At 43.5% G+C, this 20,992-nt stretch overlaps 1 protein-coding gene across 4 annotated transcripts in view; it reads right to left on the reverse strand.

The window, feature by feature from the left end:
- Nucleotides 1–1,796: 1,796 nt before the first annotated feature.
- Nucleotides 1,797–20,992, reverse strand: part of MAP3K3 (mitogen-activated protein kinase kinase kinase 3) — a 40,945-nt gene continuing 21,749 nt past the window's right edge. For 2 of the 4 annotated variants that reach the window (XM_075522668.1, XM_075522665.1), the window contains 10 exons: nt 19,102–19,235; nt 18,345–18,406; nt 16,665–16,732; nt 16,333–16,425; nt 15,296–15,487; nt 13,497–13,645; nt 11,531–11,662; nt 10,692–10,821; nt 8,877–9,054; nt 1,797–6,452 (listed from right to left, as the gene is read on the reverse strand). In XM_075522668.1, coding sequence (XP_075378783.1) covers nt 6,224–6,452; nt 8,877–9,054; nt 10,692–10,821; nt 11,531–11,662; nt 13,497–13,645; nt 15,296–15,487; nt 16,333–16,425; nt 16,665–16,732; nt 18,345–18,406; nt 19,102–19,235 — 1,367 coding nt within the window. In that variant the 3' untranslated portion in view covers nt 1,797–6,223. Of the gene's footprint in view, nt 6,453–8,876; nt 9,055–10,691; nt 10,822–11,530; nt 11,663–13,496; nt 13,646–15,295; nt 15,488–16,332; nt 16,426–16,664; nt 16,733–18,332; nt 18,407–19,101; nt 19,236–20,992 lie in introns of all 4 variants that reach the window. The other 2 variants (XM_075522667.1, XM_075522664.1) reach the window with 1 other exon arrangement.

A 20,992-nucleotide genomic window follows, 5' to 3' on the forward strand; every position in this document is an offset into this window, starting at 1 on the left:
ACCCAAGCATCCAGACATTTCCCTCTCCCAGCCCCTGCTCAACCACCACCTACGGACTGGCATGGTGAAGATTCAAGTCAGGACCACACACTCCGTATTTATGGAAACCAGAATTACTGTAGAGATACTTACTTTTGAGAGGGGTGAGTGGGAGGGGACTCCAGGAGAAAACACGCCATCATACAAGCCTAAGATGTGAATCTCACGTTCATAAAGCAAATGCTACCACTGATCATACTGAGTGGAAAGGAGAATGAAGGCATTGGCTTTGGGAAAGCTCCTCAAGTAAAGGTAACTGAGAGTTTCTAAGTTCCTCCTTCAGCAAAGGCAGGATTTTCAGGTTCTAACACACACAAGGAGAATGTCAGGAAGCAGCGGGAGGTGGTTACTTCTGGTTCCACAAGACATTTTTGTTCTGGGACAATTTCACTTGTCTGGTTCTGGAACAGCACACAAGCACCGCGCGTGTAGTTGTTTCACGCGCAGGGGTTTCTATGCATCAGCTTGGTAACCCATTCATTCTTATCTGTTCATATTTTACGTTAACAAATATTTCAGTACTTAACGGACATAGCAACTAGCTATACCGTGGCCTGGGAAAAGGCGATTAGAGGGAAGGTTGTGGTTAGACCCTGGGGAGGTCAGCATCTCAAGGGACCACGGTGGCATTCAAACCACTGCTTAAGAGACTGTGACACTAAAGACTAGGAGCTGCATAAAGAGACAGAGCAGTACCAGGAAAAAATGAGCATTTCAGCAAGTAGTGTAGACAAATTTTATAGGAGCACTATTTCTGTCCTTTCCTAAGATAGTATGCTGGAAAAAAAATAAAGCCTGAAAATATTTGGAAATGTGGTTACCCATTCCCTTGCCCTACTCTGGGACAGTGAAACTTATCCTGTCCCAAATCCCTAGTACGCTCAACGCAAGACTATCCAGATTCCTCCACTTCTGCTGGGAGGCTTCAGTTCTGGAAGGGAGCTCACGTTATCTCTCATTTGTCTGAAGTCCAGAGGCCTTACTTCTCCAAATTTTTGCTTTCTAAAATGACTAGACAACACATTCAAAGGAGAAACAATTCAGGAACCTTCAGCTGTTTCCCAGGTATTTAGAATAAATACATTTTCAAGCAGCCTGAGCTTCACAAGCTAGAGCTGGAGTTCCCCACTTAGCAAGCTACTCTGGGGTACTCCCTAGAGAGTTCCCAGCTGCAGCAAAACACAGCAAGGAATCAGAGATTATCATACTAACCATCTCCTCCTGGTCTTGTTACCAACTGCCTTCTCCCCATCTGATGATGATCTACCCTGTTAAGCACTGATGAATCAAGAACATGTACAGACCAAGGCCTGGAGTAAAGAACTCACCGCCACAGCAAAATCCAAATGCAAACCTCAGCTCCTGCTCTCCATCAGTAGGGTCTCCACATGAAGAGCCAATAAACCAGTCCAGCTACTCTCCCTGCAAGGTGAAATGAAGATGTTGCTATTTTTACACACTGACAAGAGGGATGGAGCCATTCTACCTCTCTCTTTGAAGAGTGAAAATGGATGAATGTGACCTTCCTCAGAGGCAGCCTTGTAGAGGACGCACACTTACCTGATCCAAGCAGCAATGCTTCAAAATAGGACACTACTTCATCTGTCCCCAAGAATAAAGCCCCGAAAGGAAAGATTTCCTCCTTCAGTTAAGGTCCTTGGTTAGAAGGAAAACTAGTTAATTGTCTTATTCACTTATCTTAAGGCACCGCTTACGCGGGAACTAAGAGACACTATTGCAAACAACCACCAAAAAAGGCTTTCATATAAATGATAATTTTATTGTAAATAAAACGATACATTGGCCTGGCTTTGCACTGCAAGCCCCCGGTCGGTATATATAGACTACTGGTTCAAGGTCTTCTGCACAATCCAGGTTAAAGCCATTTCTCCCTGCTCTGCACAGTTTATGTCAGACAGGTACTGACAGACAATAAAGTCCTTTTCTTCATTTCCGAACTGCCCCCTAGGCACATCTACCTTTTCTAACTGGGAAATTCAGAGCTGCTCAGTGAGATTTGCTCCTAAACAAGGCTGGGGTTTAAAGACCTGAAGCCCAAACACCATTAAACCACAGAGGACGCCTATTTTTTTCTGAAAATTAAAGACAGACTGAATACTCCCAGCTCCAAGGGCAGGTACCAAGGTGACAGCCACAGGACTGTACATATTCAAATATATAAAAACTTTCCATCCAGCAGCTATTAACCTAAGCACCAATCACTGGGATCTCATTCAGCCCCCCTGTACAGCTCTAAGTATCTGGCCTTTGCCTACCAGAGAAAGCGTGTACAGCAGGGGTATATATTTACTGAGGTTTCACAAGTTATCCTGGCTCTCTGGGCACTCAGAAATAACGTGTCACCTGAGCAGGTACCAATCTCCCTCTCGATCAATTTGTTTTGATAATTAATGGCAAAGGGAACTGTTTGGAGCATCTTCAAGTCCTTTGGAATACTACTCCAAAAATATGAAAAAAAAAAAAAAATCCAGATTGCTGCAACCTATCGCCACTAGAACAGGCAAAGATCAGATTTACAGGAGAACAAGCAAATAACCTGGAATGCACAGAATCGTCACACCAAGACCAAAATGCCAATAGTTTGTTTCCTAACAAGCTCTGGGACAGCCAAATCCCCCTTTCCCCCAAGTTCCTCTCTGATGGGAATCTCAGACATTTTCTTGCTCAGTTTCAACTGTTTCAGGATAATGAGACTCCTATAAGAGTATTTTTCTCCAAATAGAGTATCTTCCATTTCTGCAGCACCTTCCATTGAGGATCCTAATACTCAATATTCGCTATATATCCTTCCCTGGAAGGAACAGCAGAAAACACAAAGTGACATTTGGAATGGACACAATAGCTTATTGTTAGCCTGGCACTCCTCCTCCACTCTCCCCTAAATGAGTTTATTCCCAGTTTTTTCCAATTCTGCCAGGATAAAGAGGCCTTCAGATGTAATTCAATTTAGAGGCATAATTACATTTATGTCCACTTAAACCTTTTTTGCTGCCAGGGCCGTGTTAAGAAACTGTAGTATACGTGTCAGCCCCAAGCTTATTCACTGTAGCAGTGGACTTAGGAATCCAGATCTTCCTTTTCCATAATCAAGAGGGCTGTGAGGAAACAAAGAACACATTTTGGCTTGGCTCTACTCGTTATAAACCATCAGCAAATTCTCTGCAAAACCAGCTGCTTTTTTTCCTTTTTAAATTCATAAAGGCGTCAAATTTATTTCCCATCCTCCCCCCTACCCCGTAACAGTCGAGTCGATATATATAAAAATCACCAAATATGATCTTTTACGATATAAATAAAAAAAAAAAAGTATGAGGCATCACTGTTTACATGATGTAAAAAGAGCTAAAAAAGAGCTATATAAACTACATTCATAAAAGTGCATCTCCAAACATACAAGTAATGCTTTGGCTTGTTCCTGTGCCGAACGGGTGGCATTGGGTCAGGTACTGGAATACAAGAAGTCCAAGCTGGCACCCCATGTTCTCTGTCACTGAACAATTGCTATTTACTTTCATTAATACAGACTGGAATACAAGTGTATACACAGAGTAGGCACATTTCAGCATAGGTGGTGGGAAGGACCAGAAGCTCTGGCGGGGAGAGGACTGAGCCCATCAGTCCATCATGCTCTTTGCTCTGCTCTGGAACAGCCTTCCATGACGCATATGAGGTAAAAGCCACAACAGATCCTGAGGATTTAGTTGCTTTGAAACATTAAAAGTTACACCATTTCCTCATGCCCTATTCTCCCAAAACACAACGTGTGGGATAGCAAGGGAAGACCACGGAAGAAGGTCTCAATTTGGTGAGGACAAGCCAAGGGTAGAGAGAAACCTATGCAGACAGGATCACTGCACTCTTGATTGCTGCTGTACGTCTGCAGGGTAAAGTGTGATGAATAAGATTCCAATCTTTGGTATATTTAGGTGCTAGTTGCAAGGCTTGAAGAGTGCTACCGGGCCTCACAGGAGTGCTGACCACCCTACCTCTGTCATCAAGTCTACAGGAATGATTTCACATTCCTCTGCAGCATACGCAGCCGTTCACACCACAGTAAAGCGGTGTAAAACGCTCCCTAAAACAGAGTAGTAGTGTCATGCCCTCACTTCCCTTCGGTGCAAGCGACAGTGAAGTGCAGGCCAAAAGTCAGGCCACGTGTCTTGACAATTTGGAGTCAAGTTCCAGGTTTGGAAAAGATCAATAGAAGTGCTCTCACTAGAATTAAATAAATTATGGAACAAGGGCTTTCATAAAAGATATCCCCCTAAGTGCCTGCAGCCTAAACAGTGCATCCTTGTAGTAGTGCAGGAGAGCCTGGAAGCGAAGCCAACACTAGCTTGCTTTCACTGATTACACACTGCTCTGAGTTTGGCACAGAAAAAACACTTCAGATTGTTAAACCCTTTCAGGGCTTCTGGTTGTTTGGGGTTTTTCGGGGCTTTTTCTTCCCCCTCTTTTAATTAAACACTTTATTTATCATGTGTTCAAGGAGCTTGGTTCCATTAAAACTTGCCTTTTCCTGCTATAAGCATTCACTTAAAACTGTTAATTTTACTGCATTATGAAAGCAAATTTCAAGTTTTCTTTGGGGGGGAAAAGTGGAGGCATGGGGACCCTTAATACGGTTTCCAATACAAGAGCAGAATACCTTTAGCGTTGCTCTGTAAAGCAAGATTTTAGCTAATAATACACTTGCTTTTCTTAGTTTCATTTCACTCTGGTAACTTATAATTACTCCATGAATCCCCAGCACTTAAAAACTGCTGGTCTTTTATGAGTGAAATATGGACTACTAGTGCCCAAACCAACATACAGTATTTCAGGCCAGTAAGCCATCAGGAACTCAGTTTTCAGAGATGTGGTACCTTTCAAATGCAAAATCGCTTGGATACATTTTTCTGGTACCTGTACGGGGATCTCCAGTTAATTTCAGAAATATGCTAGCATTACGAATGTTCTCTCTGGTTCACTGTTTGACTTAACTCGTACAAAAGCTTATTTAAATAGGACCCTAATATTTTATGGAAACCTTAAATGAATATTTGCACATCCGTAAAACAAAACACACACATTGAAAGGTTGAGCTTGATTCTAACTTACTGTGCACAAGTAAGACTAGTGTCCAGCAAATTCTCCCCGTGAAAAACTCAATTTTCCATTAGGCCAGGTCCTCAAAGAAACCCATAAGCTTTTCCTGAAGTAAACTCCTGGGCACCAGATGAACTATCTTTGGTTCACGGGATGGTAAGAAGTTACCAGCCAAAAAGATAGGTGCAACAGAAAGCTGTTCCGCAGAATTCCCTTCCAGAAGGGTTTTGTTCAGACCCAGCAGTCCCAGGGAGATGAAGCAGGAGGCCAGATTTGTTGGCTATGAGGACACAAACTAACTGACACTGCCTTAATGCTAGGACAGATCAAGCCTTGGAAATCAAGCTGTGGATTTTCCAACGTCAGTGGGAGAGCCCTTATCTTGGGCCCTGGAGTGATTGCATTCTGCTGAAACTTTTCTGATTATCCTGACATTTAGCTACAAAGACCTCCCTTACCCCCACCCCAAAATCCATGGTTTCATTATAAAATAACACTATTCACATACTTTTGAATCAATATTTTCTGAACACCTTCAGATGCTGAATACTTAAGAAGAAAAATATATAATTATATAGCGAGCGCATGCTCAATGACACATGGCTTTTTGCTGGATTCATGTCCTATAGATGCCTCTAAAGCCCTAGCAGTCTGGAAAACAGTGACCCCCACGTAGAGAGCTGGTCTGGATGGCTGTTGCACGTTTCTGTTCTGAAGAGTGTAGCTCTTCCAGTTCCCACTTTGGTTCAGATTTCTTCTATGTTCAACCAGTGAGACACTTCCTATATTCCCATTCTTGGGCCTGCAGAAAACATGCAGCCAGCTGCAATTTCACATCAAGGTAACTAGGGCAAAAATGCAGCTCTGTTTGGACAGCTGTCGGTAGAATAAACATTAGTCCAGCAAACAAAGGTATCAGGCACAAGAGAGGACCCTAGGTTCCTTGGCATAATTTCCCCAAAGGACTAGGACAGCTGAGTTGGCATTTTGAAGATGCAGCACCACAACGGGCAGTTGCAACTAGACCAGACGGGGCACCGAAAGCCCAGCAGGAGCTGCTAGCAAGGGAGGTAATTCAGTACTGGAGCTGTGCAAACTGATGTCTGAGCAGCTCTTCAGCAGAGGGTCTGTGCCTGGCTTCCACAAAGATCTGCTTTAGAAAGTCCCGGCAATGTTCTGATATGTGAGAGGGGAGCTGGGGGTTGGTTGGTTGGGTGGCGATTTTGAAAATGGCTGCCATGGCTTCGTACTCTGCCCAGGGTGGTTTCTCTGTCAGCATTTCCACAACAGTACAACCGAGGCTCCTGGAAAAGCAGGCAGGAAAAAAAAAAAAGTGAGAATTGACTCACACAATAATGCACAGTGTTCAGAGAGAACTTCCAAGCAGCCAACATCAAGGTACAGCTCCGCTCTGAAAACAGCTATAAAGTGGCTTTGTGCTCAGCAAACCCAATGCGCGCACGGATTCTGAGCCAGACCTGCCAACGTCGCTGCTTTTACTACTGTCAGGCTAGCAGTAAAGTGCTGAGACAGGGAGGCTGGTTTCCACTGTGGTTCTCACTGCACTGAGAACTGTGAAGTGCCATCTGTCCAGCTCTCCTTTGCTCAAATTCTACTCTCTGTAAACATTTGCATTAACAACAGGGGACAAGAGGTGCACATGAGAGGTCCCTGAAGGCACTGTTTGACCTCAGTGGTATTTCGGGTGCTGCTGCTACTGTTTTATCTCAAAGGCATTTGCTGAGTTGCAAGGTAGAAAACATACTTTTTAACCAAGGTCCAGTGAATCGGAGCTGGTTGACCCCACAAAGCCATTTCAGCAAAATCCCTTTTCAGTGCACAGACTCAGAATGCCCACGTGGGAGAAAACCCCCTAATATCTCCACTTCACAAGAAACCGAGTATCGTAGACAGTCAAAAAATAATTAAAGACTTCACAGCTCCAAACTGAGAAGGCAGTAAGTTCAGACGCCCGTAGGGCAGATGCATCATTACATTAAGGCAAAACTCCTGGTAAAGTTAATGGGGCTCTACAGGCCAATTCAAGGCAAGAACATGATTATGGGGATGGATGTGGCTGAGCCACCTTTCTGAAGCAAGCGTGACACCAATACTTTCACAGGGAAGACGGGTTTCTGTAGTACTGCAGTGATTGGTTTTTGTTCGAAAAGGATAAATTGCTTCCTCCAGGCCACAGATTAAGCAAAAGCAGTTAGTGAACTTCTAATATCCACTCCGGTGTTTTGATCACATAATTCCATTAAAAAGGCAAAACTGCCTCTTCCACCTTTAAACTAAACCCTCTTCTGAAGTGAAAAGCAAAGAAAAGACATTTTCAGAGGCAGACTTGCATCAACTGCCAAGACAAGGAAGGAAAGGAATTAAATCCAGTGAATATGCAAGAAATGACTTCTTGACAAGGTTTAAAATCCAACGTGAAAATTTTACACTGTTTTCCAGCCATTTAAGACTTACTAGAAGAGAGTACAGAAAATGCAAACCATGTGTGCTGAAGTGCTGGGGGTTTGCTCAAGAGCAAGCAGGGATATATTATTGTTTAGACTGATTTATACCGTTTAAGCAGATCCGGTTTCTTTAAGATATTCAGCAAACAGCAGGAATGTTTTTCATGTCAAGTCACTCCAGCAATAACAAATAGCTCACATATTCTGCTATTTAGGAAAAAGAAAATTGGAGAGGGGCCTGCAGCAGTGGCGGAAAGCCAGGTGGCTAGATTTGTTACGTCTTTGAGCCTCTCGGCCATACACATCCACCCTGGGACTAACGCTGCACTGGAAAGTTCTGACCCCCCTAAATAATGATTGGGATTGTAGGAACTGGAGCCCGGCCAACAGCAGCGTCTCTTTGATGGGAATGGACCGATGTCAGCACCAAGAGGAAATCCACAACTGCATCAACCCAGGGGGAAGGGCACGTGCTCCATTCTCTCCCCAAGCATCCCAACTGGGAGAGTCTGCAGAACTTAACTCTTTGCATACAAGACAAATTTCAGCTATGTTTCCACTCACTGCTTGTACAGAAAACAGCATAGGCCTTGCCTTACTGTGGAGACACAAACACACTTTTGTTGCTGTCATTTAGTTTAGTTTTATAATCTCACCTTTTTAAGGCCTCCAACTAACATTTTGACACAGGACTATTTTGCTTTTTCCTTTTGATAGTGGCTGTTTCTTGGCTATGCCAGTAACAGCATGGCTACAGTTTCCATTCATGCATACTTCAGATCACCTCTGATCTGACCTGTATCTTTTCTGTTATTCCAGGTTTGGGCATCTTTCCTTTAAAGCTTTGTCAACATACTCAAATTCTATTCCTTTCATTTCCACGGTGTTATAAGCATACCTCTCATTTTATAACAAAATGAATGGATGCTCCCTAAACAACCTTCACTCCCTCTTGTAAGGGATATAAGAAGGATGGAAACATCACACCAGAAAAAGTCAGAAAAGAGAAAATTAGCTATCAGTTCAAGGGAGGAATGAGTGGAAATTGTTCCTGAAAAACTAAACGAGCAGTTGTGTGTTGACATTGCAAAGCACAGCCTGCAGCAGGTCATGTCTTGGGTTCAAATCAGCTACTTCAGTTTGCCTTAAACTTTTGATCCAGACAAAATCTGATTTTGGATATATGGACGACAGAATGTATATGTCTTATCTTGCTCCAGAAAATCTGTCAATTGATCTATGGACAGAAAGGTAAAGCCTCACCATACATCTGCTTTTCTTCCATAGCCTTCTCCGCTGATCACCTCTGGGCTCATCCAATATGGCGTGCCAGTGACAGAGCGGATGCCTGTTCCAGACATACAGATTGTCTGCAGCCGTTTGCTGGCCCCAAAGTCCCCAAGCTTCACATTCCCAGCAGAGTCACGGAGAATATTGGCTCCTGGACAAAACACAAAGAATTGAGACAGCTGCTTTCATGCAATCCAGCTGCTGGATCCGCAGCCTACAGAGCTGATATCCAACCCAGAAATACCCATGCTCATGGTATGGCTTTTTCCCCATTAAGCCTCAGGTGACCTGCTAAACATCATTTCTTTATTTCAGGCTGTAGACAAGCCAATTGCTAATGGCTGCAAATGGGAAAAACTTCAGGGGAAAAACACAAGGAAGTGAAGGGGGAAGGGAAATGAGAGCTGAGTCAGCACCATCATTGTTACATTGCCTGTAAACAGCTCAGACAGCCTATGCAGGGGCCCCAGGCCAACGGCTTAGATAGTACATAGCTGTGTAGAAAAGGATTTTATTGGGATGCTGCTTTAGTGAGCATAACCATTGCTTTCTGGTCAGCTGGGTAACAGATGTAGGTAATTAAACCACTTTGAACTCCTACAATAAACAAGTCAATCTCCACTTTACTTGGTCAGAGGTCCTGAATATGAAGCACCAGGGAAAAAAGCAAACTTAAGAGCTGAGCTTGTATGTGGACACTAACTAAGGCTTAGACACCAAAAACAATTCTTCCTCCAAAGCCACAGTAAGATCAAGAACCCTGTGTTGCCATTATCTGGTACGTGCCTATGTGAACTCCTTCTGCCCTCAAATAAAATGCACTTGTGTTGGGAGATAGCTTTATCACTTCACTTCCCCACTGGAAGAACTGAATTCAGAATAACAAGTCTGTCAACCCAGCACCCTGGAGGCAAGGTAACAGTTTGGCTTAGAAGATGGGTACAAACTAGTGAATAACCCACCAGGTAGGAAATCATTTGGTAAAGAGCACCACATGAGCAGTATACAAGGTGTTATTCAAGAATCAGCAGCTCGTTTCCCTCTGCCATCCTAGAGGGGATGCAATGAAGATTTATAGGCAGGAACAAGAGGATATTTTTCCTGCAGCGAGCAACCCTCCTGGTCCCTCTAGAGCACGGAAAACTCTGTGTGGTGTCTGCCACATCTGTTGACATTAACTCTTAGGGAGACTGGCTGGCTCCATGGGGTTATATTGGGAAGAGGAAGATTAAGGACTAATCACAGAGGCTCTACATGGAAGATTAGAGGTTTCTTACACAGAGGAGGCAGGACAGTCACAAGAGCCTGAGGTAAGCAGGACTGTCAAGAGCATGCATGGAGCTCTTATGGCAATCGGTATGCCTACCAGCTGAGAAAGGGTACTTTGGCCAAGCAGAGAGGAAATTAGAAGGGAATCCACAGGGAAACGCGTGTGCCTTATGGGGCAGTGAAAGTCAGGTGGCAACTCAGCCTCATTTTGCTGGGGTGTGAGAGAAAGATGAGGAGTTACAGAGGAGTGTTGCTAAGAATCAGAGGCTTCCAGTCTTCCTTACTATAACCAACTGCCACGCTCTCAGGTCCTGTAGAGAGGACAGCCCAACCTCCCTTACCCAGCCCAGAACGCAACCTTCCCTAAGCCCTGCACACAGATATCAAGACCAAAAAGAGATAACCGAACAAAGCAATGTTCAGAAGCCCCAGCCAGGATACTGAGCTCTTAACACTTGGCTTCTTTTTTCAGAGTTCCTTTAGCATGTGGTATACACATAAATCACCAGCTGATCTCACCCTTTATGTCCCTGTGCACAATCATGTTGCTGTGAAGGTACGAGACTCCCTCGAGAATCTGGCGGGTGTATTTCCGGGTTACATTTTCCGTGAGAGCACCATACGCCTTCAGCTGGTCTTTCACTGACCCCTGCACCAAAAGCAAACAGAAGAGATTGGCAAAGAAATGACAAACCACAAATCTTGCAGTCTCCATTCAATTCCCATGAGCTGTGACCGTGTTATACACCCAACTGGCACAGTGATGAATTCTGGCCTCTTCTAAAGCCCTTTTGTGAGGCTCTCAGAGCATCTTGCCCTATGAAGCCCCTTTTAAGAAAAGCAAGGACATGCTTTATGGCAAAAATAGCTTAAAGAGGTTCTGTCTGCTTCCTCCATCCTTGAGCTGTGCTGGTACAACTGTTTGTGAAGACAAGCAATAAAAACGTTCAGCAGACTGATCCGGGTCAAAAGTCTCCCTTTTTGCAGGGTCAGTTTTAGCCTCATTTGCTGTACTATATGACTCTGCTAATTCAGTTAGCCCAATTTACAAGTTGGCCCAAGTCCTCTGAAGTACTTTGTTAGAACAAATTTAGACTGAAGAAAAGAACTGGTGTTAGTGACTAATGAAGAGAATGTATTTCAAGTACAAGACACTAAGAAAAAAAACAAAGATGTGGTTTGGGCATAAATAAAAAGAAAGTCGTGGCATTATAAAGGCAGTACGAGAAAGGGGTGTTCCTAAGAGGGCATAAGGTGGATTATATAGTTAGGGTAATCACAGCAACCAATAAACCAACTAACAAAACCACCCATCTCACTTTATGATCTGCGACTGTGTTGCTCGTGTCAGCTCTTACCCCTGGCATGTACTCCATGAAGATGGTCAAGGTCTTCTCTGCTCGATCCCGTAAGCAGCCGTAATACTGAACAATACGTTCATGCTGGAGATTCTTCAGCAGCTGAATTTCACACTCCAGGGCACTCACTTCCTATGGATGTTGAAGGAGAAAATAAGGTTCTGGCCCCAGGAAATATTCCATCCTGATAAATCTGTCCATGTCACTGGAAGGATGAAGCCACTACTACACTGAAGAAGTCTAATCCACAGGCATTGAGAGGTAGGCATTGGCTCACCTACCTCTTGCGAAAGGCAAACATTACCAATGCTTCACATGAATCCTTACTATATAATAAGCAGGTAAGTATTGGTGCAGAAGCTTTGATAGTTAGAACACAGGCAGTATCATATATGGATTTAGTACCAGAAAAACTTTGTTTCTTGTCTTGGCTCTGTCAGCTGAATGGCTTTAGCCAAGGTGGTTGAAAGCATTCTTCCTGCACAACACAGATATAACCTTACTTCTCACCACTAAGCTGAGGGCAGTGAGCATTAGTTTCAATTATGAAAAAGCTCTGAACCCACAGTTACAGAATTGCTAGGAATCTTTCTGTAGGAACCTCAACCCATTAAAGTGAGACTACAGGTGCTAAGAGTTCCTAACTTCTTTAGTCACCCAGTCCTGTTCTGATTCACACTGATGATTTTACTTGAATCAACCTTAGAAATGGCTTCCTCTCTTATTTACTTCAAAGAATCTGCAGCTATGCACATGAAACTGATTCTCTGCTTTATTCCTGCCACAGACAACAGGGTATCATAGCGCAAAGGCAGAAAGGCTATCCAACAATTTCAGAGTGAATCAGAGATGTTTGTTGCCCAGGAAAAGTATCGGGTTCTTGCTGAATCCAGGGAATGAACAGGACAAACATCAAAGGTACCGGAGCACACGGATTTATGGAAAAAGGAATGATGGTTTCCCCAAAATTGGTCCCACTTAACTCTCTCCACTCCTGCCACTGGAAGGTGCCAGGTTCACTTCTCTCGCTTTGGGAGAGGATGCAGCTCTTCGAGAGCAAGGACCTGGCTGCTGCAGAGATGCACGGAACCAGAGGAAGTTGCTTAATCGGGCCAACTGATAGTTTAAGGTTTGGACTTTCAGTGCCTTCAAAATACATTCCAGCCTGTTCTTCCTTGGCTCAGAGTTACTGTCTGATTTACAACAGAGACATGGTATAACTTAGAACTTACCAAGTTAGGACTTATCTTGGCACCAATATCCCATATAAAATCCGAATAATTAAATCTTTGCAGATCTGTTATTCCAGCTCAAAGTGAATTTGTTCAATATTGGGAAACTGGTACATTGTTAAAACACTAGCAAAGAACCTAACAGCCATTCCAGCTGCATCCACTGTGCAGGGAGTCGTGTGCTATCCTATAATTTCAAGGTGCCCCTTCCGATCTCCACTGTTTCTAATGTGTTGTCACATCACTGTTCTTGATTAATGTACACACCACAGTTCAGTCTGTTTTGAGGACAGGGAGAATTCGGAAGCGGAAACCGGTAATTAATACACTTGATACAAGGCCTACCATATAAGCCCAGAAAGTGGGTTTTACAAGTGCATGCAGCTTTTTTGTTTAAAAAAGAAAAAAGTCCTACTCTTTCTGGGTTTAGTTTCATTCACATCCATGTCTAACCAGGAACACTGGGCAGTCTAGTATTCCTCAAGTAACCTGGCAACTAACCAAAAAGCTGAAAAGGGAGAGCCAAAAATGAAGCCAGAAAATGGATTTTAGTTTCAGGCTGAAGTTAATAATACGGAAAAGTAATTTTTAAATGACTCCTATTCCTCTCCACATGACTTGAAACCCTAGTACAAACTAAATAAGATGCCAGCTTTTGAGGACAGACAGATACAGGCACTTTACAGGATCTCAAAATCTGCATCATGAATTTTAGAAGCTGCAATGAAAATTACCTTGCTTGTTTCAGGACTCTCTGGGTCAAACTGGACCTGCTTAGCTGCGAGCTCTCTGCCCGTGTCCACATCATAGCACAAATACACACGACCAAAGGCACCCTGGCCCAGCAGTTTTCCTCGTCGCCAGTTTATTGGAGCACTCGGAGCTAAAAAAGAACCGTAATAATTTCTCTTTTCATTATACTATTTAAAGATAATGGTGATCTTTTCAAAGATCAATCTCCACCATACTGGGATTGAAACAGCTATTTCGCAGTTGAAGAAACAGACACGAGGCACTCTCCCCGTATAAGGGAGTTAGCAGCAGAACTCTGAACAGAATCCAACCAGTCAGACTCGCAGGACCTGCTGACTGGTGTCCCATTAAAATGAAACTGTGAAACATTTTGCAAAGACATACTACGACAAATTATTCAATGAGGTTGACGAAATTTCATTCCACCAGCAGGGTGGATTCTACAACATCACTGTCTTAAGAGATGGGGCAGCAATTAAACAGCATCTTCCAACCCTTGATCTGTAGTTACCACATGCATCAGATGAAGAAGAGCTGGATCAGCCTTGCTAAATCAATCCCACCCAGCTGGGAATGACTGTTAAGCTTCTGGGACAACTTGAAGGAGTTCTTTGCCAACCATTGGTTAGTTTGGGGTTCCTTCTCCTGCGGGAAGGATTTCACTGCAAGGCTATCTCTACAGCAGAAAAATTAGAAGTCATAATTCCCTACTAGACACTGATAAGGTAGGGCCATAATGTAAGCACAGTGTGGGTATCACCTTTACTTGCTGAACAATCAGACTCTAATAAAAACATACATGAGAACCAGCTAAAGCAGCCATCTCCAATACCCCAGCAGGAGGTTACGTCAGCAGGGAATTATGAGTTCTCATTGTTCTAATGCACTGGCGAGTGCATTGCACAAGCAGCAGTCTCCTGACCCAGAGATTAACACCTGAGCCCCGTTTTTCAGACTGCACTTAATACCAAAGCATATTACTCAAAGACCAGTGCTTCAGTTCTAACTTTGCAAATGACACTACCAGACTCGTGCAGTGCGATGCATCCAATTACGTTGTATCTAACAAGACACTCTAAAAACAAAGACAGGAACCAGCCATCTGGACAGTGTGAAAATACAGAAGAGCTGAGAGATTAGCTTTGCCATGTCTAATTTAATCAGATTTACTGCCAGTCGGTTTTAGTGTGTTGCTTTCTTTGCTCCATTAATGTCTTCATTTTGATCCTTAAATTACTGTATGGGATATCTGAAGTTCATCAGTAATGATTTATGTTCCATTTCTTTTTTTTAATAATATAAAGTTCCCCAAAAGACAACTCAGGAATGCTATTAATACAGAAGTAAATCTTTCTACTAAGGAGCAAGTGAAATAAATACAGCCCTTAATTAGTAAAATAACTGTAATCCACAAGCCTGACTACAAACACTAATGTATCAAGAAAATAAACAAGCTTTTCTGACTCTTAAGAACCCTGTAGATCATCTAGATCCATTCAACTTACAGGTTTTTTTTACTTCTGTGCTGAATTTCCAATGCTTTCTAAAGGAGAGGCCAGCTCCCAGTGCAAGACTACATATTCTTAGAAGAAAAAGAGGACCTGTCTTACAGGTGAGACAGACCGGTCTCAAAACACAGTCATGTAACTATGTGGTTTTGAATGGCTTGTTAAAAATCAAGCTATGGTAATATATTGGGTCTGGACTTCGTCTCTAAAAGCCTTTCTTGCCCATAACCCCAGGAGGCCTTTCCTCAGTTATCATCCAGGTGACTGCTTACATTTGGTGGGAATGTTCCTCTCCTGCACACCAAGGGCATTTTCGCTGTCGGCACTCCGCAGGCGCCCCCGGGGGTCCAGGTACTGCAACGCCAGGCCCAGGTTTTCTCCATTGGTGCTTAAGGAGCGACTTGAAGGGACCAAGGTGAAAAGATTCCCTTGGTGACGCCGTATCCGGGGAAATGTCCTCCGGCCTGGAGAAAGAAGTAAAATTTTTAAAAAACATGCTTACGAGTGGAAGGTAATGGCTGGAGGTTGAGCAACGAAGAGAAGGAAGAGAAAAAACGTGTTCTGGTCTGTTCCCATGGAGTAGAATCTACCGCCAAACAGACAAGATGCAAAAAATGTAACAGTTCAGGGCTTATGCTGCTTGAGTTCAGTACAGCTTTGGATCATTCCCAAAGTAGAAGGGAGAGAACACTTGGTAATGGCCTCAGTGCAGTAGTGCAAGATCTAAACTTGCCTTCCAAGGCAAAAATCTGGTTTACAGGCTACCACACAAGCTCCGAGGCTTGTTAACAACTACACAGACAGAATGACTTTCTAGATAACGTGCCTGGACTTGCAAATAAAAACCATAAACAAGATTATGACATCTTGCACCTCTTACAAAACTTGGAGAAATTAATCTGCATAAAGCCATCTGACAAGCAGAGATGTGATTCTTTTTAAGTCACTGGTATACTGAAAAGACCCAGAAGCAAGTTTGCATTGTGAATTAGCAAAGCCTAATGAATCCCTGAGGGAGGAACCTAGTATACATGACCAAGGCTAGTAACTATGCCCACTGCTCAACCCTAGCAGTCACTGATCAGCCTGGATATCCCCAGAAAGGGCAAAGTAAACAAAGAATTACAAACAGCCATCGTGGGTTGCTATGAAAATGTGGCATCACGCATGGTAGCATTAACTCCAGCACTAACTGCAAGGACCAGGGCACTTCCAGACTCTTCAACTAGGAGTTACACTCGCCCTTGGAGGTTGGCATGGCCTCACCTTCTTTTTCAAGCCTGGAATCAAAGGCCTGAAAACAACTCACCATCGTTGTAGTCTTTGTGCTGCATGGAGACATTGTAACGCCGAGGGTAGGTCCCACCTTTCCCCGCTTTGTCATAGATCTGATTCTCACGGTCTGGAAGGAGATGCAAAGACAGAAGTGAGGCTTCTTCAAAAAGTACGCGTTCTAATGACTGAGTTTTCCTGTAACAGCAGGGGTTTTTAGGAACAGGTGAGTAATAAATGATTTCATCGCTTTTCAATCAACATATCCCCAGTTCTTCTATTTATATAATTCCAGCAAACATATAGGGTAGCCAGCAAACAGCAGAAAACGTCTAGGTGGAATAATCTTTATACTGGACACTGACATACCTGAGAACTCCTGTCTATTATCAGGAAAGCTTTGTGCCCTTGACATCCGTGATTTCCGAAAAGAAGGACTATTAAAGAAAGAAGGCAAGAATAAGTTTTGCTATCTACTGGAGAGAAACCTACAAGGACTTTAAATACAAGGTAATACATTTGCACATCAGTAACGGTGATTCTCAAATCTGTGTCCCTGCAGTAATTTCACGCTACATCTGCAAAGCTGAAGTCAGGCTAAGCCCCAGCTAACCAGACTATTTCCCAATGTGGGCAGTCATCCTTTCTGTTCAGTTTGTGCCATTTACACAGCAGTTCCTCAGCCTGTGGTTTGAGACCCAGTGCTTCCTTCAGCCACATGAAACAGAAGGTTAAAACCAAGGCTAAGGGGCAGAGCAGAACAGGGTACTGCTTGCAGCACATTGCTCACAGGGCAGCAGACAATGGGGACCACTGCCCCCAGTGATTTACCATGAGGGGTAAGAGTTCCTCTCATGAAAACTTCTGTGCACTTTCCTCTCTACCTGCACCAGATGAGCCTAAACACAAGCACTCCTTACAGCCCTCGCATTTCTCCCCAATAAGTAGGACTCCTCAAGCAAGCCTAAGTATGGCCCCTTGTTTGGCAGAAGGCCTTTAACATCTCTTAAGAGATTACAAAAACTCCATCTGTGCCAAAGCCATATTATTTGCACTTTTTTTTGTTAACCAGTGTAAATGGAGTGAGCCTGATACAGCTTTCAGACTCCCAAATGAGATTCCATTCCTCCTACACAAAGAACAACAGCTTCCCCAGATGATGCCCATTCCTACAAGGAATAACCAGGAAGGCTTTTTTTCCTCCTGTCCTCCACTTAGGGCAGGGAAAGGGGAGAGAAGGACAGGTAACAAATTAGCAATGTCACCACCCCCAAATAAATGAATGCATGCATACACACAGGTTAACCGTAAGTGCTTCCCTGTAACTCCATAAACTGGAGGAAGTGAATGGCTACAAAACCAAACCTCAAGTGCTGGACATAAAAGCATAGGCTACCTACAGGAATCAGCTTGGAGGAATCTTAAAAACATGCTGAAGCCCAATACTACGGGTGCTGGGAAGCTGTAATTGCTATTCAAGTTAATAGGACCTATGGCTGCCCACCAACACCTCAAGCAACACCAACAGGAAAGAAAGGGAAGAAAAAGATCTAAAGCATCGGACTATGACAAACTCTTCTTCAAAGGAAGAGCCCCCTGTTTTACCTTTGGAATTAATATTATATCTTGCAGGACATAGGAATCTAGTGTAATGATATAGTTCTGTAACCTTAGAATAGGTTGTTGGGTTTTTTTTTTTTTTAATGAACAAGTAGAGCCTTGTCTAAAAGAGATTTAAATACGCTACAGCCAGATGTTCTCGGAGCCTAGGCTCCACACAGACGGCACGCTTTAGAACTCTGTATTTATAACATAGAGCTACTGAAGCACCAGTTTGTTGGTGTATGGTTTTGCCAGAAAATAAGACAGCCTTAAGACGTAGTTAATTCTCTCTAAGAAATATATTGGGATATAGGTAGGAAATAAGTTCCTATTTCTCTCCAAGAAAATTTATGAGATGGCAACCAGACTTTTGTGTAAGAACAACTGGCATTTTGATTTGAGCACAGAAGTTCCTACCAGCTTGTACATTTGTACCTGTCTGCTGACCTGTCCAAGGACTGACAGCTTCCTGACACCGAGTTTTCAGCGCTGCTTAAAGGGTCCAGCATCTGCAACACAGAAGAAATCACATGGCAACATCGGTTCTGTCTAATGCCTGAAAGAGGCTGTGCAAGAGGATCAGAGCCCACTGCTGCTTGCCTGGAGGATGTCCAGATGAAAAGGGGAATCTAAAGCTACTTAGAATGTACATTTTTCCTTTATCTCCCCCAGAAATTGTTAAGGACATATAAAATTTGGGCCATTGCTTTAGGTGTCGAAGGACTCTGATCTGAAAATGAAAGTTTAAGTCAGCCTTGCGCTGCATTTTGATCCCAAGTGACTTCAGGAACAGAGTCTCTGCTGGTGCTACTGCACTGCTGCCTCCACCTGCAAGTCGCCCTTTGGCCTTACTTCCTACTTTTTTGAATAGAGAGCGCAGTTTCAAATGCAAGAGGGTCACATGAACCTGGTAATAGGAAATCTGAGCATACATGTGTAACGCACACCAAAACTGCTCATTCAGAGGTGGAGAGACAATGCCTGACATGCATGGTACCTGCTTCTGGCAGTCCAACAAAGGCTTTGAACTTACACAACTACAAACAAGTTTGAAGCATAGTTTAAATGAACGAAGCGGCACTAGTAGGTGCTAATACAGCTACAGCTAGTGAATATTCTGGAGTGAAAAAGAGGGCCCAGAGAGCAGCAGCGAGTTCCTTAACAGGTGGACTTACTTCTTTTCCACCTTAATGCTCATACTTACACACTGTTCATTGGTTTCTGGGATGAATTCGCCTTCACTATTTATGCTGGTGTAGGAACCCTGCCGAGCAATGCGCTGTTGCCTCTCTGGAACATACCCAGGAGGTGGTGAACTTCGGCCTGTGTTCTGGGAACCTGGGCCAGAAAGAAGGATGGTTTTGATATTTATGCTTACTGAAATGAGACTGCATACACATGTACACAAAATCCAAATATTCACCTCTAATGCTAGACCTCTATGATCACAGCAGCTCTGGAGTGAACCTTACAGTCTGGACAGAAATGGAACCAGGAGGTGCCATGTCAAAAAGCAAATCGTTCAACGAGCACCCGTAATGTCATTTTAGACACTACAGGATTATTGGTGAAGCTCCTAACAGAGCAGTTACCTATTGCTAACCTCTTCTGCTCAACCTTCTGAGCATAATTTCAGTATCTCAGGGCAGGCAGAGGGCTCCAGGAATCTCTGGCTTTTGCACATGAACTTCACTTCACCGCTAATCTCCCCTAAACAAAATACTGGTCAGGGCAACCAATCTTCCGCCTTGATTACTAGTTGAGACAAACTTGTATCATTTACCTTGAGTGACAGCACTATCCCTGCTAGTCATCATCAGCTGAGCTAATTATACTGACACTGAGCAATTTCAGTATCACATGGGAGCACTGTTACCTTTGTAAATAACCCCCAAATTTCTGTTTTACTGTGTGAAAAATGAAACTGCATGGCTAGTTTGGGTGAAAACACATGGAGGTCAGTTCCGCAATTTCTGTTAATTAGGTGAGATAGCCAGATGGCAGAGAGCATGTTTAGGGGCCAAAGGATAAGAAAACCATTTTACTCATCTGTTAATGGTACTACCTAAAGAGTTTCTGTTGTGCTACCTACTGAGAGAAACGTCACTGCTAGGATTTATTTTTTTCCTTGCAGATCTCAAAGAAGATGATACTTTAGAAACAGGAAGATACAAAATCCCTTTTTGCAGTGACCTATCCAGCTGCAGCTCCCACCAAGTCAAACTGTGAGCTCCAAGAAATGCTGTGGTCCAGCCAATCTACTCAAGGGTCACCCACGAAGTCAGAGACAGCGTTTTAAGATCAGCTCTCAAGCTGTGGTCTTTACATTGCTGTCTTTAATTAACTGTGTGTACTCAGGTGCTATGAAAGATGGGTGAAGATCAGCAAATACTCTCCCAAGGAAAGTATTTTCTACAGAAGTTATTGTAATAAAGAGTGAAGGCAAACATCGGCAAAGCTAACTGAAAACTAGTGCACACACCTTTCAGAGGACTGCCAAAGAAACAAAAACCCAGCGCTGGCATGGCTTAGAGTGCATGGGAGGGGTGAACTACATGCAAAAAAATAATCTATCGCTTAGAGCTACCACCTGATTTTCCAAGTAGCTCTGCGGGGCTCACGTGACATTACAAGCCAACTGGCGTGGAAACAAACAAGAGAGCGTGCTTTGGGGCTGCACTGAGTCACGGGAGCACACTTTCACTCTTTCCGATACAATGCCATGGCTGGCCAAAGGGAGCCCAAGCCCTGCTGGCATCGGCCCAGCCGCTATTGTGGAAAGGCCACCATCACTGGGCAGGAAAAGGAAGTCGGCACTAAATCAATGTATATCAAAGGAAGTGAGTGGAAAAAACACAAGTGCGGCCAGAATGCTTAGCAACTTTTTTTTTTGTTTTTTTAAATAAAAGTTACCTTTACTTCCAAACCTCTGAACTGGTGACAGCAGGCTTGAGGCCCATCCACTTTAGAAGACAGGAACTACACAGATATATCTCCTGCATGCAAACAACTTTTGTTGAACGCTGCTTTCGACTTTCATTGCATGACGTGGTATGAATAGGAAAGTCTCTATGCCTGAAACGCTAGGAAACAGG

The sequence above is a fragment of the Mycteria americana genome, chromosome 22, assembly GCF_035582795.1.
Source record: "Mycteria americana isolate JAX WOST 10 ecotype Jacksonville Zoo and Gardens chromosome 22, USCA_MyAme_1.0, whole genome shotgun sequence".
Classification (NCBI taxonomy): Eukaryota; Metazoa; Chordata; class Aves; order Ciconiiformes; family Ciconiidae; genus Mycteria; species Mycteria americana.